This window comes from Cherax quadricarinatus, chromosome 23, assembly GCF_038502225.1.
Source record: "Cherax quadricarinatus isolate ZL_2023a chromosome 23, ASM3850222v1, whole genome shotgun sequence".
NCBI lineage: Eukaryota > Metazoa > Arthropoda > Malacostraca > Decapoda > Parastacidae > Cherax > Cherax quadricarinatus.
In genome coordinates, this window is record NC_091314.1 from 2585112 (window position 1) to 2610084 (window position 24973).

The 24973-nt window shown below is 40.3% G+C and overlaps 1 protein-coding gene across 3 annotated transcripts in view; it reads right to left on the reverse strand.

The window, feature by feature from the left end:
- Positions 1-333: 333 nt before the first annotated feature.
- Positions 334-24973, reverse strand: part of LOC128685815 (uncharacterized) — a 76357-nt gene continuing 51717 nt past the window's right edge. For 2 of the 3 annotated variants that reach the window (XM_070087775.1, XM_053772492.2), the window contains exons 4-7: positions 12770-12914; positions 10890-11139; positions 3517-3775; positions 334-2909 (exon numbers count right to left, since the gene is read on the reverse strand). In XM_070087775.1, the coding sequence (XP_069943876.1) occupies positions 2903-2909; positions 3517-3775; positions 10890-11139; positions 12770-12914 (661 nt within the window). In that variant the 3' untranslated portion in view covers positions 334-2902. The remainder of the gene's footprint in view (positions 2910-3516; positions 3776-10889; positions 11140-12769; positions 12915-24973) is intronic. The other variant, XM_053772493.2, reaches the window with a different exon arrangement.

The window sequence follows — 24973 nt, forward strand, 5'->3', positions numbered from 1 at the left end:
TATATATATATATATATATATATATATATATATATATATATATTAGAAAACGTTTCGGTCCTGGGACCTTGATCAGAAGTGATCAAGGTCCCAGGACCGAAACGTTTTCTAATAAATATGTTATAGTGTTTGCTTACGTGTCTTTCTAAATCAACTTGTCGGTATTTATTACCAAGGTTTATACCATATATATATATATATATATATATATATATATATATATATATATATATATATATATATATATATATATATATATATATATATATATATATATATATATGTATATATGTATATATATAATTTATAAAAAAGGATAAATATACTTACATAATGTTTATATGGGCATGTATATATTAATGAACACAGAACATTAACAATATATATCAATAACAGAACAAAGTCAGTATGGAATAACGTATATATGGCACACAATAAAAGGCTCTATGGGACACCTACAATCTCCAACACAATCACTTAATTGTTTATCAAATTTGAACTTTTTAACCACGGAGAAATGTGAACAATGAGATGATCATGTTTACTGATTGGTGTACACTATCTTGCTGTCTTGGTGTACACTATCTTGCTGTCTTGGTGTACACTATCTTGCTGTCTTGGTGTACACTATCTTGCTGTCTTGGTGTACACTATCTTGCTGTCATGGTGTACACTATCTTGCTGTCTTGGTGTACACTATCTTGCTGTCTTGGTGTACACTATCTTGCTGTCTTGGTGTACACTATCTTGCTGTCTTGGTGTACCCTATCTTGCTGTCTTGGTGTACACTATCTTGCTGTCTTGGTGTACACTATCTTGCTGTCTTGGTGTACACTATCTTGCTGTCTTGGTGTACCCTATCTTGCTGTCTTGGTGTACACTATCTTGCTGTCTTGGTGTACACTATCTTGCTGTCTTGGTGTACACTATCTTGCTGTCTTGGTGTACCCTATCTTGCTGTCTTGGTGTACACTATCTTGCTGTCTTGGTGTACACTATCTTGGTGTCTTGGTGTACACTATCTTGGTGTCTTGGTGTACCCTATCTTGCTGTCTTGGTGTACACTATCTTGCTGTCTTGGTGTACACTATTTTGCTGTCTTGGTGTACACTATCTTGCTGTCTTGGTGTGCACTATCTTGCTGTCTTGGTGTACACTATCTTGCTGTCTTGGTGTACACTATCTTGCTGTCTTGGTGTACACTATCTTGCTGTCTTGGTGTACACTATCTTGCTGTCTTGGTGTACACTATCTTGCTGTCTTGGTGTACACTATCTTGCTGTCTTGGTGTACACTATCTTGCTGTCTTGGTGTACACTATCTTGCTGTCTTTGTGTACACTATCTTGCTGTCTTTGTGTACACTATCTTGCTGTCTTGGTGTACACTATCTTGCTGTCTTGGTGTACACTATCTTGCTGTCTTGGTGTACACTATCTTGCTGTCTTGGTGTACACTATCTTGCTGTCATGGTGTACACTATCTTGCTGTCTTGGTGTACACTATCTTGCTGTCATTGTGTACACTATCTTGCTGTCTTGGTGTACACTATCTTGCTGTCTTGGTGTACACTATCTTGCTGTCTTGGTGTACACTATCTTGCTGTCTTGGTGTACACTATCTTGCTGTCTTGGTGTACACTATCTTGCTGTCTTGGTGTACACTATCTTGCTGTCTTGGTGTACACTATCTTTCTGTCTTGGTGTACACTATCTTGCTGTCTTGGTGTACACTATCTTGCTGTCTTGGTGTACACTATCTTGCTGTCTTGGTGTACACTATCTTGCTGTCTTGGTGTACACTATCTTGCTGTCTTGGTGCACACTATCTTGCTGTCTTGGTGTACACTATCTTGCTGTCTTGGTGTACACTATCTTGCTGTCTTGGTGTACACTATCTTGCTGTCTTGGTGTACACTATCTTGCTGTCTTGGTGTACACTATCTTGCTGTCATGGTGTACACTATCTTGCTGTCTTGGTGTACACTATCTTGCTGTCATGGTGTACACTATCTTGCTGTCTTGGTGTACACTATCTTGCTGTCTTGGTGTACACTATCTTGCTGTCTTGGTGTACACTATCTTGCTGTCATGGTGTACACTATCTTGCTGTTTTGGTGTACACTATCTTGCTGTCTTGGTGTACACTATCTTGCTGTCTTGGTGTACACTATCTTGCTGTCTTGGTGTACACTATCTTGCTGTCTTGGTGTACACTATCTTACTGTCTTGGTGTACACTATCTTGCTGTCTTGGTGTTCACTATCTTGCTGTCATGGTGTACACTATCTTGCTGTCTTGGTGTACACTATCTTGCTGTCTTGGTGTACACTATCTTGCTGTCTTGGTGTACACTATCTTGCTGTCTTGGTGTACACTATCTTGCTGTCTTGGTGTACACTATCTTGCTGTCTTGGTGTACACTATCTTGCTGTCTTGGTGTACACTATCTTGCTGTCTTGGTGTACACTATCTTGCTGTCTTGGTGTACACTATCTTGTTGTCTTGGTGTACACTATCTTGCTGTCATGGCTGTACAATCCATGGTGTACATATTCCATCCTTTCCATCTCCTTCTCCTTATATTCTCCATTTCTTCCCTCCTACTCCTCTTCGTTTTGCTCCGTTCCCCAATTCTTTTTTCCCCCCTCCTTCACCTCTTCTATTTATCCTTTTCTCTCTCCCTTCTTCTCTCCCCTACCATTCCTTTTCTTGGTGTCCTGCGGATTACAGGAAGCTTGATAACGTCTCTAAACGTATTAGTGACGTTAATCCCCCCTTTCTGATTACTCATTTTCGTATTTTTTCTCTTTTTAACGTTGTTTCTTCCGCTTCCTTTCGTATTTTCTCTCGCGTATTTTTCCCCCGTTGTTCCTTTTCTTGCTGTCCTGGTGTCTCTCCTTCTTACGCTCTGAGGAAGAAGATAATGAAGATTGTGTAGTGTGTAGGCCAAATTATTATTTCAACAACAACAACAACAACAACAACAACAACAACAACAACAACAACAACAACAACAACAACAATAATAATAATAATAATAATAATAATAATAATAATAATAATAATAATAATAATAATAATAATAATAATAATATCTTCATTTACTACCAGTACATGTACAAGGTATACAGACCATAGCTGACATCACTGACATACTACTATATAGAAAGCTGCTTGTTACGCAGAGTATTTCGGGCAAATTAGGTCAGTTTTGTCCCAGGATGCGACCCACACCAGTCCACTAACACCCAGGTACCCATTTTATTGATGGTTGAACATAGACAACCAGTGTAAGGAAACACGTCCAATGTTCCTACCTTCGCCGGGAATCGAACCCGAACACTCGCCGAGAGCTCTAGCCACCACAATATACCTATCACATGGAGTAGTAGGTACACTGTGTGTGTGTTCCCACAGTGTACCTATCACAAAGAACCCTGATCCACCATGAAGCCTGGTCACAGACCGGGCCACGGGGGCGTTGACTAAGCTCCTAAAAAAGCCAGTGTACTTACGGACTGAGAAAGACTGTGAGTTTGATAACGATAGCATCGTTCTTGATGTAGTTCCGCGAGCGTAGCACCTCCTTGGAGAAGCCTAGTCCCACACACTCGTAGTTGTCACCGGAGCCTGGTCGGCGCCAGTTCCACCCTGAACACAGCTCAGTCGGGTCCCAGACGCGGCTGGTCAGGTCTTCGGCCGGGAACCCGTGATCCAGGATGTTGATCCTGTGTTTTAGGCGGAAGGGCCAGTCCAGGGAAGAGTCGTAGTCTCCTGGAGGAAGCGAGAAAGAGGGAATGGTTGACTGAAGAGAGAAGGAGGGGAATTGATGTGTTCAGTACATCAGTCTTAAGGAAAGTACTATTTTTCAAGACTGATTGATGGACAGAACACATCGACTCCAGGCTGAGGGACTGATAACCTCAGACATATTCTCCTCATCTTTCACCGTTCTTCACTGTATTGGACTGAAGAATCCACTGGCTAGCTAAACAAGTATCTCATTCCGCATGCTGCAGTATGTTACTACTACTACAACTACTACTACTACTACTACTACTACTACTACTACTACTACTACTACTACCACTGCTATTACTACTATCATCACTACCACTACTGCTACTACTACCACTACTACTACTACTACCACTGCTATTACTATTATCATCACTACCACTACTACTATTACTACTACTACTACCACTGCTGCTACTACTATCATCACTACTATTACTATTACTATCACCACTTCCACCACTACCACCACTACTACTACTTCCACTACTACCACCACTGCCACCACCACTATTACTCCTGCTACAGCACATGGGAAATGGAAGTGAAAATCAGTTCTAATTCCTCAAATCAAGATCCCTTCACCAGCATCAAGACACCCTTCAAGGAGGGAACATAAGAATAGAGGGACACTGCAGCAGGCCTACTGGCCCATGCAAGGCAGGTCCTTCTCAAACCCAAACCCACTAACGGTAATATTTGCCCAACCCAAAATCAATATCACCTAAGAAATAAGCCTTGATAACCCTATTAACAATTCCCACTCGAATCCAACCCCTGTCACTCAAGTATTTATCTAACCTAAATCTGAAGCTACCCAAGGTTTTAGCTTCAGAAACCCTACAATGCCAGTCACACTTAGTACAATGTTGCAGAGTACAATGGCATCTTGCAGCTCTTGTTCAACGTGTTCGTGCCCTCGCTGCACTTGAACGACCTCATTATCGAGCATCAGTGTAAGAACAGCCGGTAATTACCGTGCAAATGAACGTTCACTTGCTACTGATCAGAAGCACCGTAAGATGTTGAACGTTCACACTGCATGGCTGAAGTCATTTGGCTAATTACAGGAGTTTAATGAGCATAATTAGCGGAGCTTAATGAAGGGCCAGACGGCAGAGTGAGCAGATAAGAGAAGGAAGGTACGTGAAGGAAGGTGTGTGAGGGAAGGTACGTGAATGAAGGTACGTGAAGGAAGGTACGTGAAGGAAAGTACGTGAATGAAGGTCTATGAAAGCAGTGAATGAAAGTGAATCGGAAACTTGTTAACTTAAGTTGAAAAAGACTTAGCATCACTCAGAGACTTGACGTACCAGACTAAGTTGCGAGAACTTGACAGCATCCAAGTGAAGATAGAAATTTGCCACTTGAAGCAGAAAATGCAACTCAAGTTGCTCATTAGACAAACAAAAAAAAAAACAGAGAAACTAAGTTTGGCAACAGAAAAAAAAAAGATAAACTCAGAATAAATTAGAAGACACAAGTTGAAGAGCTTTGTCAAGTCATGTTCCACTCTATGTAGAGCTTTATCAAGTTAGGCTTTGATCTGTGTAGAGCTTTATTATGTTTTACTCAGTGTAGAGCTTTATCAAGCCATGTTTCACTCTGTGTAGAGCTTACAAAGGGGCATTCCTGTCTTACGAATTTACTAACTTTTTTCACTAAGGTGTTTGAGGAGGTAGATCATGGTAATGAATATGATATTGTGTATATGGACTTCAGTAAGGCTTTCGATAGAGTTCCACATCAGAGGCTATTGAGGAAACTTAAGGCACACGGAATAGGAGGAAAAATTTTTTCCTGGGTAGAGGCATGGCTGACAAATAGGCAGCAGAGAGTTTGCATAAATGGGGAGAAATCAAAATGGGGGCACGTCACAAGCGGTGTTCCTCAGGGGTCAATGGTGACCTGTACTTAACTCTGTGAAGAAGTGTCTTGTGTGCTCCCGTGGACTGAACCAAGATGCCCTCCATCGAGCAACTTTACCAGCAGCTTAAGGAAGAATTGAGGGTAGCGAAGATGGAGATACGGCGATTGACCGAGGAGAACAAGAGGATTCGTAGTAGTCCTCCTGTTTCGAGTCCTCAGGTCAAGAAGGGATCGTGGTCAGTGGCTGGACAGCAGGGGACGAAGTTGACGATCAAGAAGACGAATGGAAAGCCAGAAACGATGAAGAAGAAAGAGACTGCTGTAGAAACTCTTGTGGAAACCTCCAACGCATTCTCGGTGCTACCCGACGAATGTGAGTCGACTACTGGGATCGTCACGATGAACGACAACAAGGAAGGTAAGAATATTCTTGTTGCTGGGGATAGGGCATTCTGCTTGAAGGACAGGAGTAGGAGACAGAGGGTTTGCTTTCCTGGGGCTGGGATGGAGGACATTGTTAGGCAGCTTGACAAGATCATGAACGGTAATGGGATCAATCCTATTATTTGCCTCAGTGTTGGAGGCAATGATGTAGGCAAGCATAGAAGTGAGGATTTAGTTAGAAAGTTCAGGACAGCTATAGACATAATTAGGAAGAAGGGGGGGCGCCCTGTTATATGTGGCATTTTGCCAAGAAGAGGTGTTGGTAATGAATGGTTGTCCAGAGCAATTGGTATTAATTGTTGGCTGGATAAACACTGTAAGGATAATGCAGTACCATTCATTGACAAGTGGGACAACTTCTATGGCCGAAATGACATGTATGCCAGGGATGGGGTTCACTTATCCAGGGCAGGTGTCGGTTTTCTTGCTAACTCAGTTGAGGGGGTTGTTAGGACTTTAAATTAGGATTAGTTAGAGGTATGGGTTTAGAAATGATAAATAATGAGTATGGATATATTGACTTATGCTCTGATATTAAGAATCTTAATAGTAACTGTCATGGAGTAACTCTGGGTAATGATAATTTCAGAAATTGTGTAAAAACAAAGATCAATAGGAAAAATGTGCAGAAGAAAAAACGTATGATGGTATTTTATGCTAACAGTCGAAGTGCAAGAAATAAAATTAATGAACTACGTTTGGTAGCATGTGCTGGGAACTTTGATATCATTGCATTAACTGAAACTTGGTATGATTTAAAGAGTCGGGATATGACTGCTGAGTGTAATATTCAGGGATTTAAGTTGTTCAATGTGGATAGATCTAATGGGAAGGGGGGAGGAGTTGCATTATATGTTCCAGAAAATATTAATTGTTGCATAAAAACAGGTATAAAAATAGATGGAGCAGTAACAGAATCTGTTTGGGTAGAGTTCGTAGAGGGTCAAGAAAAACTAATTCTAGGTGTAATATACCGACATCCAGGCTTGGATCACGATAGAGGGAGACTTCTTTGGGACGAAATTGTTAGGGCTTCTAGACACAATAACATAGTCATAGTAGGGGACTTTAACTTTAGTCAAATTGACTGGAATTCTTTGACAGGTAATCTAGAGTCCAGTGACTTTATGGAAACAGTTCAGGACTGTTTTCTGAAGCAGAGCATAACAGAGCCTACCAGGGGTAATAATTTGCTAGACCTAGTCTTGTCAAATAAGGAAACACTCGTGAATAATCTGGAGATCACTGAAGAGCTTGGCGCAAGTGATCACAAAACCATCACTTTTAGCATTAACTGGCAATGCAAGAATAATGATAATACAGTATAAATCCCTGATTTTCGTTCTGCCGATTATAATGGACTTAGGGAACATCTGTCTAATCTTGATTGGGGTTATCTAGCTAATGATTTTATTGACGATAATCATACTTATGAATATGAAGGGATCTGCTTTTATGATTGTTTTCTTAATAATGTACACAGTGCCCAGAGTATATACATTCCCCAGAGAGAAATTAGGTCTAATAATAACGATCCCAAATGGGTTAACAGTAGGTTAAAGCATCTATTAGGGGAGAAAAGGGGAATTTATAGGCGCATCAGAAGAGGAGAGGTTAACCTTACTGACCAATATGTTCAGCTTAAAAGAGAAGTAAAAAAGGGGATTAGAAAGGCTAAACGTGACTATGAAATTAGAGTTGCTAATGAATCAAAGACTAATCCAAAGGGGTTCTTTCAAGTGTATAGGACGAAGGTGAAGGAAAAAGTAGGACCTCTGAAAATTGGGAATGGACAGCTGACGGATAACGAACTGGAAATGTGTTCCTTATTTAATGACTATTTTTTCAGTTTTTACACAGGAAGATGTAAATGAGATTCCAGTAATTAACAATTATTTAGTTCCTGATGAATTTAAGTTAACTAATATTACTGTCACGAGGGACATGGTTATTAAACAGATAGACAAACTGAAGCAAAATAAGTCCCCGGGACCCGATGAGCTGTTTTCCAGGGTACTTAAGGAATGCAAGATGGAGCTTAGTCAGCCATTAACGAGTGTATTCAATGCGTCCATCCTTACCGGTGTTGTGCCAGATTTGTGGAAAATGGCTAATGAGGTTCCTATATTCAAATCAGGGGATAAGTGCACTCCTTCAAATTACCGTCCAATAAGCCTGACATTTATAGTGGGCAAGTTATTAGAATCAGTTATAGCTGACATTATCAGAAGAATTCTTTGTAACAAGATCCCATGATCCTGTTACAAAGAATTCTTCAACACTTGTTCAACCTTTGGACGAAGACCTACTTCGACTAGTGGATGGTACCACTATGACCCCGCCTCCGCCTGCTTCACCTCACCTCACTACAGTATATAAGCCATGTCTACGGCCCTATGCTGTACATTCTACAAGATTGATGGACTGAACACATCGACTCCAGGTTGAGGGACTGATTACCTCATTCTCCTCCTCTCCTTATGCCTTCCTCTTTGTATTGGACTGATGAAGCCACTGTGTGGCGAAACGTTTCCTGAATAAAGATTCCCATATGCTGCATAAGTGTCTCAATCTTCAACTTGTCGGTTTTTCAAACCATTCATCACAAAGTTCTAAATGTTGGACAGTTAAATAACCATGCCACATATAAACTAAATAATGTAGATTTAGGAGTTCTGGTTAGCAGTAATCTGAAACCAAAACAACAGTGCATAAGTGTTCACAATAAAGCTAACAGAATCCTTGGCTTCATATCTAGAGGTATAAATAATAGAAGTCCTCAGGTTGTTCTTCAACTCTATATATCCTTGGTTAGGCCTCATTTAGACTATGCTGCTCAGTTCTGGTCACCGTATTACAGAATGGATATAAATGTTCTGGAAAACGTACAAAGGAGGATGACAAAGTTGATCCCATGTATCAGAAATCTTCCCTATGAGGATAGACTGAGGCCCTGAATCTGCACTCTCTAGAAAAGCGTAGAATTAGGGTGGATATGATTGAAGTGTATAAATGGAAAACAGGAATTAATAAAGGGGATGTAAATAGCGTGCTGAAAATTTCCAGCCAAGACAGGACTCACAGCAATGGTTTCAAGTTGGAAAAATTCAGATTCAGGAAGGATATAGGAAAGCACTGGTTTGGTAATAGAGTTGTGGATGAGTGGAACAAACTCCCAAGTACCGTTATTGAGGCTAAAACGTTGTGTAGTTTTAAAAATAGGTTAGATAAATACATGAGAGGGTGTGGGTGGGTGTGAGTTGGACCTGACTAGTTTGTGCTGCTGGGTCTGGTGCAGTGCCCCATCCTTGAGTGGAGGTGACCAGGCTGGGTGGGTCATTGGTCTAATCCGGATGGGGGGGACATGGACCTGCTCCGCATGGGTCAGTAGGCCTGTTACAGTGTTCCTTCTCTCTCATGTTCTTAATCAAGTCATGTTTCAGTCTGTGTAGAGTTTTATTAAGCTATGTTTCACCTAGCGTAAAACTTCTCATCCAGCATATTAGAGCAGAGTGAAGACTAACCACCCACAATACTGTGGCTGGAAGACTTCACCATGGAACCCCCTCACTTGGGACTTGACAATGGTCCAGGGACGAGCGGAAGCGTTAATAGGCTCGTCTCTTAAAGCAGAGTAGTGAGGAAGAGGTACGATCGTGACAGCGAGGAGGAGGACGAGGAGGCTGGAGGCTGGAGGCTGGAGGCTGGAGGCTGGAGGCTGGAGGCTGGAGGCTGGAGGCTGGAGGCTGGAGGCTGGAGGCTGGAGGCAGTACAGATATCATACCGGCTAGCTATATGGGACATGAGTGTTATGCAGAGAATGAGGAATGTGTAAATTACACACACACACACACACACACACACAAATGGTTTTATAGTATGAAAAAATATTAGCGGAAAGACCGAAAGTGAGACTCTTGTTACTGTTTGGCCATGTGGCATGCAAAGAGTACGTAACCTTTATTCGGCGCATGGACACACCCTCATTTACAGGCTATCTCCCCCAACCAGCGAACCAGGTTGCTAAGAGTTGGTGATGGGGCCCCGTCGTTCAACTAGTGACCAGGTTCTAGCCAATAAGAAGGTGGGATTGGCAATCGCAGAGGTTATGTGGGTACCGCTCTCCTGTCTGCCCTTGTCATTCCCATTCTAGAGCTGGTTGAGCACGGTCTGCTATCTTGTGGCTTCTATTTCTGCCTTGCTTACCGTGACGTGCACTATACTTATTACTGTACATAGTGTACATATTGCTGTTCTAAATTGGTGAAGGATAATATAAGTCTAAACTTTTTCTGCTGTGTTTCTTTTGCTCCCATTACACCTGGGATAACAGGCCTTTGAAATCCTAGGTTGTAATAGGCCATGAGGAAAGTACTGAGTGGGCTAGAATACTCGGGAGGGTTTATCAGTCTGGGGCAGATGATGGTAGATGTGATATTCGAGGAAAGGCTATCGATATTATTGTGTTATGGCTGATTTGAGAGACAGGTGGTTACACAGCAAAGTACAGACGAGTACAGCTTTTCGAGTATATTTAGGTTAGAGCTGGTAGGTGGTGAGTGCAGATGACAGAGCTTCAGTGGAATGTCTGTCTCCAGCACCTGCTCTCTCTCTCTCTCTCTCTCTCTCTCTCTCTCTCTCTCTCTCTCTCTCTCTCTCTCTCTCTCTCTCTCTCTCTCTCTCTCTCTCTCTCTCTCTATATATATATATATATATATATATATATATATATATATATATATTTATATATGTATATATACACATCTGCTTATCTTACCCTCAGTAAGTCCCACGTGAACATAAACATTCTCTCCATTATGGTTGGGATAGATCCTGATGTACATCCTGTAGCCTCCCTGGAAGACGTAGAAACTCTGTGACCTCAGTGAGCGCTGTCTGCCCCAGTTGTTCATCTTGTAGTTCACGTCTGCCACCCTCCAGTAGTAAGTGAACACCCGCCGACCTTCCTCCTGGTGCATAGTTGAGTTGAAGCGGTAGATCTCCGTCTGACGGGGCGAGACTTCCTCCTGTAGGAGCGGGAAGAATTTAGTGGGGAGCAGAGGAGTTTTGTGGGACCAAATGATCCCTTTAGGGAGAGCAGGATGCTCTCTTTGGGGAAGGATGGTTCAGTGGGGAGGCTGGGGAATTTTGGAGGGTGAGATGACATGTATAAAAATTTGGTTAGTAGTTAAAGTATTGAACTTAATTCATTGGAATCTTTGGGTAAAGGCCGGTCAAATGGGTGGTTAGGTATGGTTGGTTTAGAGAAGGGCGTGCCTAGTTTGGGCCAGTAGGCCTGCTGTATGTTCTACCAGGGGAACGCCGACCCTTGCTGGAGGTAGACCAGATTCACTTGTAATATTAATTGTTATATCTCAATAGTTTACAGAAATAACCCACACAGAAAAAAACAAAACATGCTGAGATTTATTCATAAAATATCTTTCAGGGCGACATGGCAATGCCTCAGAAATTACTGAGTCCATCAACTTTGCCAGCAACTGAAGTTTGGCTGACTGGCCTGTAATTTGAAGCAAAGGTTCTATCTCCCATTTTGATCAGATCATAACATGATAAAACTCTGCAGGGAGCGAAACGTCATCTTTCTAAACCTCTGTTGTGTAGCCTGTGTGTTGTCCTCACTATTGCGAGGACATATTCCTGTCCAGTTAAAGAGTCAGTTTCTCTCTCTCTCTCTCTCTCTCTCTCTCTCTCTCTCTCTCTCTCTCTCTCTCTCTCTCTCTCTCTCTCTCTCTCTCTCTCTCTCTCTCTCTCTCTCTCTCTCTCTTCGATAAAAAGAGTCCACTTCTTATTGGCTGTCAGGATCATGCTCCAGCAGCCCCGACTCAACCAGTCAGAACTTCTCAATTTCCTATTTTTCTATTCTCTTCGTCGCCTCTTGAGAGAGCAGGTTAGAGAGTTAAGGAGGGAAGGGGGGGGCGGCGTGCCTTGATGCTGCCGGTGAGGGGGCCCTTGATCCAAGGAAGTGGAGTTATTTTTCTTTAGTTTAGTCTAAATAGAAGGTGTTCAGCCCCCTCGGCTTAGTTATTAAACACCCTTTATCAAGGCTAAGGGACTGAACACCATTTATCACGACTATGAGAGTGAACACCATTTTTCACGACTAAGGGACTGAACACCATAAAGTTACCTCCACATTTCTTCCACTGCCCCCAGAATAAAAATCACCTCTGTATTCGACTGCAGAAGCTTTCTGGAAGAGTGAAACTCTTCAGCCCTAAAGCTACCCAGGTGTTGTACCTGCGTCTCACTTATCTTCTACTGAAAACACACCACAGACCACTACAGCAGACCTCACAGACCACTACAACAGGCACCAGAGACCACTACAACAGACCTCACAGCCCACTACAACAGGCACCAGAGACCACTACAACAGACATCATAGATCACTACAGCAGACCTCACAGACCACTACAACAGGCACCAGAGACCACTACAACAGACATCACAGACCACTACAGCAGACCTCACAGACCACTACAACAGGCACCAGAGACCACTACAACAGATATCACAGACCACTAAAGCAGACCTCACAGCCCACTACAACAGGCACCAGAGACCACTACAACAGACATCACAGACCACTACAGCAGACCTCACAGACCACTACAACAGACCTCACAGACCCACCTCCTCCTGCAGGCTGTAATCTGCAGCTTCATAGCCTTCCTCGTGGCCTTCCTCAGGTTGATAGGTGTAGTCTGCTCCTGCTGTTGTTCCTGCTGCTGCTCCTGCTGCTGCTCCTGCTGCTGCTCCTGCTGCTGCTCCACTCCTTCTAGAAGGAGGGGGGGGGGGGAGAACACGCCCTCAGAACTCATCATTATCTAACTTAGTATTAGTATGCAAATCTCTTTAATAATAATAATAATAATAATAATAATAATAATAATAATAATAATAATAATAATAATAATAATAATAATAATAATAATAACAGGTTTTATACTTATGTAAGTGTCTTTTTTGGGGAGTAGATTTTTTTTTTCTAGGTCTTGGGCGCTGCAGCCACTGTGTGTGTGATGGGTGAGTCAGGTCTAGGCTGGTGGGTGACACTGCTGACTCATCTGAGGAGCGTCTCCCTTGAGTGTGTGGGGGTGCCATGAGTGTGTGGGGGTCCCATGAGTGTGTGGGGGTCCCCATGAGTGTGTGGGGGTCCCATGAGTGTGTGGGGGTCCCATGAATGTGTGGGGATCCCATGAGTGTGTGGGGATCCCATGAGTGTGTGGGGGTCCCATGAGTGTGTGGGGGTCCCCATGAGTGTGTGGGGGTCCCATGAGTGTGTGGGGGTCCCATGAGTATGTGGGGGTCCCATGAGTGTGTGGGGGTCCAATGAATGTGTGGGGGTCCCATGAGTGTGTGGGGATCCCATGAGTGTGTGGGGGTCCCATGAGTGTGTGGGGGTCCCATGAGTGTGTGGGGATCCCATGAGTGTGTGGGGATCCCATGAGTGTGTGGGGGTCCCATGAGTGTGTGGGGGTCCCATGAGTGTGTGGGGGTCCCATGAGTGTGTGGGGATCCCATGAGTGTGTGGGGGTCCCATGAGTGTGTGGGGGTCCCATGAGTGTGTGGGGGTCCCATGAGTGTGTGGGGGTCCCATGAGTGTGTGGGGATCCCATGAGTGTGTGGGGATCCCATGAGTGTGTGGGGATCCCATGAGTGTGTGGGGATCCCATGAGTGTGTGTGCGTCCCCCATGTGTGGCCGTCCCCATGAGTGGGCATCCCCCATGAGTGTAGGCGTCCCATGAGTATGGGCGTCCCCATGAGTGAAGGCGTCCCATGAATGAGGGCGTCCCACGAGTGTGGGCGTCCCCCATGAGTTGGCGTCTTCCATGAGTGCAGGTGTCACATGAGTGTAGGCGTCCCATGAGTGAAGGCGTCCCATGAGTTTGGGCGTCCCTTCTCCGTAATTATAAAGTTCATTATATAAAATATTCCTGTCGTTTAAGTCCTGAAGGTAAAGTTGATCTGTCATTATAGTGAGAGATGTCTGTCATTATAGTGAGAGATGTCTGTCATTATAGTGAGAGATGTCTGTCATTATAGTGAGAGAGGTCTGTCACTATAGTGAGAGAGGTCTGTCATTATAGTGAGAGATGTCTGTCATTATAGTGAGAGAGGTCTGTCATTATAGTGAGAGATGTCTGTCATTATAGTGAGAGAGATCTGTCATTATAGTGAGAGATGTCTGTCATTATAGTGAGAGAGATCTGTCATTATAGTGAGAGAGATCTGTCATTATAGTGAGAGATGTCTGTAATTATAGTGAGAGATGTCTGTCATTATAGTGAGAGATGTCTGTCATTATAGTGAGAGAGATCTGTCATTATAGTGAGAGATGTCTGTCATTATAGTGAGAGATGTCTGTCATTATAGTGAGAGAGATCTGTCATTATAGTGAGAGATGTCTGTCATTATAGTGAGAGATGTCTGTCATTATAGTGAGAGAGATCTGTCATTATAGTGAGAGATGTCTGTCATTATAGTGAGAGAGATCTGTCATTATAGTGAGAGATGTCTGTCATTATAGTGAGAGAGATCTGTCATTATAGTGAGAGATGTCTGTCATTATAGTGAGAGATGTCTGTCATTATAGTGAGAGATGTCTGTCATTATAGTGAGAGATGTCTGTCATTATAGTGAGAGATGTCTGTCATTATAGTGAGAGATGTCTGTCATTATAGTGAGAGAGATCTGTCATTATAGTGAGAGATGTCTGTCATTATAGTGAGAGATGTCTGTCATTATAGTGAGAGATGTCTGTCATTATAGTGAGAGATGTCTGTCATTATAGTGAGAGATGTCTGTCATTATAGTGAGAGATGTCTGTCATTATAGTGAGAGATGTCTGTCATTATAGTGAGAGATGTCTGTCATTATAGTGAGAGATGTCTGTCATTATAGTGAGAGATGTCTGTCATTATAGTGAGAGATGTCTGTCATTATAGTGAGAGATGTCTGTCATTATAGTGAGAGATGTCTGTCATTATAGTGAGAGATGTCTGTCATTATAGTGAGAGATGTCTGTCATTATAGTGAGAGATGTCTGTCATTATAGTGAGAGATGTCTGTCATTATAGTGAGAGATGTCTGTCATTATAGTGAGAGATGTCTGTCATTATAGTGAGAGATGTCTGTCATTATAGTGAGAGATGTCTGTCATTATAGTGAGAGATGTCTGTCATTATAGTGAGAGATGTCTGTCATTATAGTGAGAGATGTCTGTCATTATAGTGAGAGATGTCTGTCATTATAGTGAGAGATGTCTGTCATTATAGTGAGAGATGTCTGTCATTATAGTGAGAGATGTCTGTCATTATAGTGAGAGATGTCTGTCATTATAGTGAGAGATGTCTGTCATTATAGTGAGAGATGTCTGTCATTATAGTGAGAGATGTCTGTCATTATAGTGAGAGATGTCTGTCATTATAGTGAGAGATGTCTGTCATTATAGTGAGAGATGTCTGTCATTATAGTGAGAGATGTCTGTCATTATAGTGAGAGATGTCTGTCATTATAGTGAGAGATGTCTGTCATTATAGTGAGAGATGTCTGTCATTATAGTGAGAGATGTCTGTCATTATAGTGAGAGATGTCTGTCATTATAGTGAGAGATGTCTGTCATTATAGTGAGAGATGTCTGTCATTATAGTGAGAGATGTCTGTCATTATAGTGAGAGATGTCTGTCATTATAGTGAGAGATGTCTGTCATTATAGTGAGAGATGTCTGTCATTATAGTGAGAGATGTCTGTCATTATAGTGAGAGAGATCTGTCATTATAGTGAGAGATGTCTGTCATTATAGTGAGAGATGTCTGTCATTATAGTGAGAGATGTCTGTCATTATAGTGAGAGAGATCTGTCATTATAGTGAGAGATGTCTGTCATTATAGAGAGAGAGTCATTATAGTGAGAGATGTCTGTCATTATAGTGAGAGATGTCTGTCATTATAGTGAGAGATGTCTGTCATTATAGTGAGAGATGTCTGTCATTATAGTGAGAGATGTCTGTCATTATAGTGAGAGATGTCTGTCATTATAGTGAGAGATGTCTGTCATTATAGTGAGAGATGTCTGTCATTATAGTGAGAGATGTCTGTCATTATAGTGAGAGATGTCTGTCATTATAGTGAGAGAGATCTGTCATTATAGTGAGAGATGTCTGTCATTATAGTGAGAGATGATCTGTCATTATAGTGAGAGATGTCTGTCATTATAGTGAGAGAGATTATAGTGAGAGAGATCTGTCATTATAGTGAGAGATGTCTGTCATTATAGTGAGAGAGATCTGTCATTATAGTGAGAGATGTCTGTCATTATAGTGAGAGAGATCTGTCATTATAGTGAGAGATGTCTGTCATTATAGTGAGAGAGATCTGTCATTATAGTGAGAGATGTCTGTCATTATAGTGAGAGATGATCTGTCATTATAGTGAGAGATGTCTGTCATTATAGTGAGAGATGTCTGTCATTATAGTGAGAGATGTCTGTCATTATAGTGAGAGATGTCTGTCATTATAGTGAGAGATGTCTGTCATTATAGTGAGAGATGTCTGTCATTATAGTGAGAGATGTCTGTCATTATAGTGAGAGATGTCTGTCATTATAGTGAGAGATGTCTGTCATTATAGTGAGAGATGTCTGTCATTATAGTGAGAGATGTCTGTCATTATAGTGAGAGATGTCTGTCATTATAGTGAGAGATGTCTGTCATTATAGTGAGAGATGTCTGTCATTATAGTGAGAGATGTCTGTCATTATAGTGAGAGAGATCTGTCATTATAGTGAGAGATGTCTGTCATTATAGTGAGAGAGATCTGTCATTATAGTGAGAGATGTCTGTCATTATAGTGAGAGATGTCTGTCATTATAGTGAGAGATGTCTGTCATTATAGTGAGAGATGTCTGTCATTATAGTGAGAGATGTCTGTCATTATAGTGAGAGATGTCTGTCATTATAGTGAGAGAGATCTGTCATTATAGTGAGAGATGTCTGTCATTATAGTGAGAGAGATCTGTCATTATAGTGAGAGATGTCTGTCATTATAGTGAGAGATGTCTGTCATTATAGTGAGAGATGTCTGTCATTATAGTGAGAGATGTCTGTCATTATAGTGAGAGATGTCTGTCATTATAGTGAGAGATGTCTGTCATTATAGTGAGAGATGTCTGTCATCTGTCATTATAGCGAGAGATGTCTGTCATTATAGTGAGAGATGTCTGTCATTATAGTGAGAGATGTCTGTCATTATAGTGAGAGATGTCTGTCATTATAGTGAGAGATGTCTGTCATTATAGTGAGAGAGGTCTGTCATTATAGTGAGAGATGTCTGTCATTATAGTGAGAGATGTCTGTCATTATAGTGAGAGATGTCTGTCATTATAGTGAGAGAGATCTGTCATTATAGTGAGAGATGTCTGTCATTATAGTGAGAGATGTCTGTCATTATAGTGAGAGATGTCTGTCATTATAGTGAGAGATGTCTGTCATTATAGTGAGAGATGTCTGTCATTATAGTGAGAGATGTCTGTCATTATAGTGAGAGATGTCTGTCATTATAGTGAGAGAGATCTGTCATTATAGTGAGAGATGTCTGTCATTATAGTGAGAGAGATCTGTCATTATAGTGAGAGATGTCTGTCATTATAGTGAGAGATCTGTCATTATAGTGAGAGATGTCTGACATTATAGTGAGAGATGTCTGTCATTATAGTGAGAGATGTCTGTCATTATAGTGAGAGATGTCTGTCATTATAGTGAGAGATGTCTGTCATTATAGTGAGAGATGTCTGTCATTATAGTGAGAGATGTCTGTCATTATAGTGAGAGATGTCTGTCATTATAGTGAGAGATGTCTGTCATTATAGTGAGAGATGTCTGTCATTATAGTGAGAGATGTCTGTCATTATAGTGAGAGATGTCTGTCATTATAGTGAGAGATGTCTGTCATTATAGTGAGAGATGTCTGTCATTATAGTGAGAGATGTCTGTCATTATAGTGAGAGAGATCTGTCATTATAGTGAGAGATGTCTGTCATTATAGTGAGAGAGATCTGTCATTATAGTGAGAGATGTCTGTCATTATAGTGAGAGAGGTCTGTCATTATAGTGAGAGATGTCTGTCATTATAGTGAGAGATGTCTGTCATTATAGTGAGAGATGTCTGTCATTATAGTGAGAGATGTCTGTCATTATAGTGAGAGATGTCTGTCATTATAGTGAGAGATGTCTGTCATTATAGTGAGAGAGATCTGTCATTATAGTGAGAGATGTCTGTCATTATAGTGAGAGAGATCTGTCATTATAGTGAGAGATGTCTGTCATTATAGTGAGAGATGTCTGTCATTATAGTGAGAGATGTCTGTCATTATAGTGAGAGAGGTCTGTCATTATAGTGAGAGATGTCTGTCATTATAGTGAGAGATGTCTGTCATTATAGTGAGAGATGTCTGTCATTATAGTGAGAGATGTCTGTCATTATAGTGAGAGATGTCTGTCATTATAGTGAGAGATGTCTGTCATTATAGTGAGAGATGTCTGTCATTATAGTGAGAGATGTCTGTCATTATAGTGAGAGATGTCTGTCATTATAGTGAGAGAGATCTGTCATTATAGTGAGAGGTGTCTGTCATTATAGTGAGAGAGATCTGTCATTATAGTGAGAGATGTCTGTCATTATAGTGAGAGACATCTGTCATTATAGTGAGAGATGTCTGTCATTATAGTGAGAGAGATCTGTCATTATAGTGAGAGATGTCTGTCATTATAGTGAGAGAGATCTGTCATTATAGTGAGAGATGTCTGTCATTATAGTGAGAGATGTCTGTCATTATAGTGAGAGATGTCTGTCATTATAGTGAGAGAGGTCTGTCATTATAGTGAGAGATGTCTGTCATTATAGTGAGAGATGTCTGTCATTATAGTGAGAGATGTCTGTCATTATAGTGAGAGATGTCTGTCATTATAGTGAGAGATGTCTGTCATTATAGTGAGAGATGTCTGTCATTATAGTGAGAGATGTCTGTCATTATAGTGAGAGATGTCTGTCATTATAGTGAGAGATGTCTGTCATTATAGTGAGAGAGATCTGTCATTATAGTGAGAGATGTCTGTCATTATAGTGAGAGAGATCTGTCATTATAGTGAGAGATGTCTGTCATTATAGTGAGAGAGATCTGTCATTATAGTGAGAGATGTCTGTCATTATAGTGAGAGAGAACTGTCATTATAGTGAGAGATGTCTGTCATTATAGTGAGAGAGGTCTGTCATTATAGTGAGAGAGATCTGTCATTATAGTGAGAGAGATCTGTCATTATAGTGAGAGATGTCTGTCATTATAGTGAGAGAGGTCTGTCATTATAGTGAGAGATGTCTGTCATTATAGTGAGAGATGTCTGTCATTATAGTGAGAGATGTCTGTCATTATAGTGAGAGATGTCTGTCATTATAGTGAGAGATGTCTGTCATTATAGTGAGAGATGTCTGTCATTATAGTGAGAGATGTCTGTCATTATAGTGAGAGATGTCTGACATTATAGTGAGAGATGTCTGTCATTATAGTGAGAGATGTCTGTCATTATAGAGAGAAATGTCTGTCATTATAGTGAGAGATGTCTGTCATTATAGTGAGAGACGTCTGTAATTATAGTGAGAGATGTCTGTCATTATAGTGAGAGACGTCTGTCATTATAGTGAGAGATGTCTGTCATTATAGTGAGAGAGATCTGTCATTATAGTGAGAGATGTCTGTCATTATAGTGAGAGATGTCTGTCATTATAGTGAGAGATGTCTGTCATTATAGTGAGAGACGTCTGTCATTATAGTGAGAGATGTCTGTCATTATAGTGAGAGAGATCTGTCATTATAGTGAGAGAGATCTGTCATTATACTGAAAGAGATCTGTCATTATAGTGAGAGAGGTCTGTCATTATAGTGAGAGAGATCTGTCATTATAGTGAGAGAGATCTGTCATTATAGTGAGAGAGGTCTGTCATTATAGTGAGAGAGATCTGTCATTATAGTGAGAGAGATCTGTCATTATAGTGAGAGAGATCTGTCATTATACTGAAAGAGATCTGTCATTATAGTGAGAGAGATCTGTCATTATAGTGAGAGATGTCTGTCATTATAGAGAGAAAGGTCTGTCATTATAGTGAGAGAGATCTGTCATTATAGTGAGAGATGTCTGTCATTATAGAGAGAAAGGTCTGTCATTATAGTGAGAGAGATCTGTCATTATAGTGAGAGATGTCTGTCATTATAGAGAGAAAGGTCTGTCATTATAGTGAGAGAGATATGTCATTATAGTGAGAGAGATCTGTCATTATACTGAAAGAGATCTGTCATTATAGTGAGAGAGATAAGTCATTATAGTGAGAGAGATCTGTCATTAGTGAGAGAGATCTGTCATTAGAGTGATAGAGATCTGTCATTATAGTGAGAGAGACCTGTCATTATAGTGAGAGAGGCCTGTCATTATAGTGAGAGATCAGTCATTATAGTGAGAGAGATCTGTCATTATAGTGAGAGAGGTCTGTCATTATAGTGAGAGAGATCTGTCATTATAGTGAGAGAGGTCTGTCATTATAGTGAGAGAGGTCTGTCATTATAGTGAGAGAGATCTGTCATTATAGTGAGAGAGATCTGTCATTATATTGAGAGAGATCTGTCATTATAGTGAGAGAGATCTGTCATTATAGTGAGAGAGATCTGTCATTATAGTGAGAGAGATCTGTCATTATATTGAGAGAGATCTGTCATTATAGTGAGAAAGATCTGTCATTATAGTGAGAGAGATCTGTCATTATAGTGAGAGAGATCTGTCATTATATTGAGAGAGATCTGTCATTATAGTGAGAGAGATCTGTCATTATAGTGAGAGAGATCTGTCATTATAGTGAGAGAGATTTGTCATTATAGTGAGAGAGATCTGTCATTATAGTGAGAGAGGTCTGTTATTATAGTAAGAGATGTCTGTCATTATAGAGAGATAGGTCTGTCATTATAGTGAGAGAGATCTGTCATTATAGTGAGAGAGATCTGTCATTATAGTGAGAGAGATCTGTCATTATAGTGAGAGAGATCTGTCATTATAGTGAGAGAGATCTGTCATTTTAGTGAGAGAGATCTGTCATTATAGTGAGAGAGATGTCATTATAGTGAGAGAGGTCTGTCATTATAGTGAGAGAGATCTGTCATTATAGTGAGAGAGATCTGTCATTATAGTGAGAGAGGTCTGTCATTATAGTGAGAGAGATCTGTCATTATAGTGAGAGATGTCTGTCATTATAGTGAGAGAGATCTGTCATTATAGTGAGAGATGTCTGTCATTATAGTGAGAGAGATCTGTCATTATAGTGAGAGATGTCTGTCATTATAGTGAGAGAGATCTGTCATTATAGTGAGAGATGTCTGTCATTATAGTGAGAGAGATCTGTCATTATAGTGAGAGATGTCTGTCATTATAGTGAGAGATGTCTGTCATTATAGTGAGAGATGTCTGTCATTATAGTGAGAGATGTCTGTCATTATAGTGAGAGATGTCTGTCATTATAGTGAGAGATGTCTGTCATTATAGTGAGAGATGTCTGTCATTATAGTGAGAGATGTCTGTCATTATAGTGAGAGATGTCTGTCATTATAGTGAGAGATGTCTGTCATTATAGTGAGAGATGTCTGTCATTATAGTGAGAGATGTCTGTCATTATAGTGAGAGATGTCTGTCATTATAGTGAGAGATGTCTGTCATTATAGTGAGAGATGTCTGTCATTATAGTGAGAGAGATCTGTCATTATAGTGAGAGATGTCTGTCATTATAGTGAGAGAGATCTGTCATTATAGTGAGAGATGTCTGTCATTATAGTGAGAGAGGTCTGTCATTATAGTGAGAGATGTCTGTCATTATAGTGAGAGATGTCTGTCATTATAGTGAGAGATGTCTGTCATTATAGTGAGAGATGTCTGTCATTATAGTGAGAGATGTCTGTCATTATAGTGAGAGATGTCTGTCATTATAGTGAGAGAGATCTGTCATTATAGTGAGAGATGTCTGTCATTATAGTGAGAGAGATCTGTCATTATAGTGAGAGATGTCTGTCATTATAGTGAGAGATGTCTGTCATTATAGTGAGAGATGTCTGTCATTATAGTGAGAGAGGTCTGTCATTATAGTGAGAGATGTCTGTCATTATAGTGAGAGATGTCTGTCATTATAGTGAGAGATGTCTGTCATTATAGTGAGAGATGTCTGTCATTATAGTGAGAGATGTCTGTCATTATAGTGAGAGATGTCTGTCATTATAGTGAGAGATGTCTGTCATTATAGTGAGAGATGTCTGTCATTATAGTGAGAGATGTCTGTCATTATAGTGAGAGAGATCTGTCATTATAGTGAGAGATGTCTGTCATTATAGTGAGAGAGATCTGTCATTATAGTGAGAGATGTCTGTCATTATAGTGAGAGAGATCTGTCATTATAGTGAGAGATGTCTGTCATTATAGTGAGAGAGATCTGTCATTATAGTGAGAGATGTCTGTCATTATAGTGAGAGATGTCTGTCATTATAGTGAGAGATGTCTGTCATTATAGTGAGAGATGTCTGTCATTATAGTGAGAGATGTCTGTCATTATAGTGAGAGATGTCTGTCATTATAGTGAGAGATGTCTGTCATTATAGTGAGAGATGTCTGTCATTATAGTGAGAGATGTCTGTCATTATAGTGAGAGATGTCTGTCATTATAGTGAGAGATGTCTGTCATTATAGTGAGAGATGTCTGTCATTATAGTGAGAGATGTCTGTCATTATAGTGAGAGATGTCTGTCATTATAGTGAGAGATGTCTGTCATTATAGTGAGAGAGATCTGTCATTATAGTGAGAGATGTCTGTCATTATAGTGAGAGAGATCTGTCATTATAGTGAGAGATGTCTGTCATTATAGTGAGAGAGGTCTGTCATTATAGTGAGAGATGTCTGTCATTATAGTGAGAGATGTCTGTCATTATAGTGAGAGATGTCTGTCATTATAGTGAGAGATGTCTGTCATTATAGTGAGAGATGTCTGTCATTATAGTGAGAGATGTCTGTCATTATAGTGAGAGAGATCTGTCATTATAGTGAGAGATGTCTGTCATTATAGTGAGAGAGATCTGTCATTATAGTGAGAGATGTCTGTCATTATAGTGAGAGATGTCTGTCATTATAGTGAGAGATGTCTGTCATTATAGTGAGAGAGGTCTGTCATTATAGTGAGAGATGTCTGTCATTATAGTGAGAGATGTCTGTCATTATAGTGAGAGATGTCTGTCATTATAGTGAGAGATGTCTGTCATTATAGTGAGAGATGTCTGTCATTATAGTGAGAGATGTCTGTCATTATAGTGAGAGATGTCTGTCATTATAGTGAGAGATGTCTGTCATTATAGTGAGAGATGTCTGTCATTATAGTGAGAGAGATCTGTCATTATAGTGAGAGGTGTCTGTCATTATAGTGAGAGAGATCTGTCATTATAGTGAGAGATGTCTGTCATTATAGTGAGAGACATCTGTCATTATAGTGAGAGATGTCTGTCATTATAGTGAGAGAGATCTGTCATTATAGTGAGAGATGTCTGTCATTATAGTGAGAGAGATCTGTCATTATAGTGAGAGATGTCTGTCATTATAGTGAGAGATGTCTGTCATTATAGTGAGAGATGTCTGTCATTATAGTGAGAGAGGTCTGTCATTATAGTGAGAGATGTCTGTCATTATAGTGAGAGATGTCTGTCATTATAGTGAGAGATGTCTGTCATTATAGTGAGAGATGTCTGTCATTATAGTGAGAGATGTCTGTCATTATAGTGAGAGATGTCTGTCATTATAGTGAGAGATGTCTGTCATTATAGTGAGAGATGTCTGTCATTATAGTGAGAGATGTCTGTCATTATAGTGAGAGAGATCTGTCATTATAGTGAGAGATGTCTGTCATTATAGTGAGAGAGATCTGTCATTATAGTGAGAGATGTCTGTCATTATAGTGAGAGAGATCTGTCATTATAGTGAGAGATGTCTGTCATTATAGTGAGAGAGAACTGTCATTATAGTGAGAGATGTCTGTCATTATAGTGAGAGAGGTCTGTCATTATAGTGAGAGAGATCTGTCATTATAGTGAGAGAGATCTGTCATTATAGTGAGAGATGTCTGTCATTATAGTGAGAGAGGTCTGTCATTATAGTGAGAGATGTCTGTCATTATAGTGAGAGATGTCTGTCATTATAGTGAGAGATGTCTGTCATTATAGTGAGAGATGTCTGTCATTATAGTGAGAGATGTCTGTCATTATAGTGAGAGATGTCTGTCATTATAGTGAGAGATGTCTGTCATTATAGTGAGAGATGTCTGACATTATAGTGAGAGATGTCTGTCATTATAGTGAGAGATGTCTGTCATTATAGAGAGAAATGTCTGTCATTATAGTGAGAGATGTCTGTCATTATAGTGAGAGACGTCTGTAATTATAGTGAGAGATGTCTGTCATTATAGTGAGAGACGTCTGTCATTATAGTGAGAGATGTCTGTCATTATAGTGAGAGAGATCTGTCATTATAGTGAGAGATGTCTGTCATTATAGTGAGAGATGTCTGTCATTATAGTGAGAGATGTCTGTCATTATAGTGAGAGACGTCTGTCATTATAGTGAGAGATGTCTGTCATTATAGTGAGAGAGATCTGTCATTATAGTGAGAGAGATCTGTCATTATACTGAAAGAGATCTGTCATTATAGTGAGAGAGGTCTGTCATTATAGTGAGAGAGATCTGTCATTATAGTGAGAGAGATCTGTCATTATA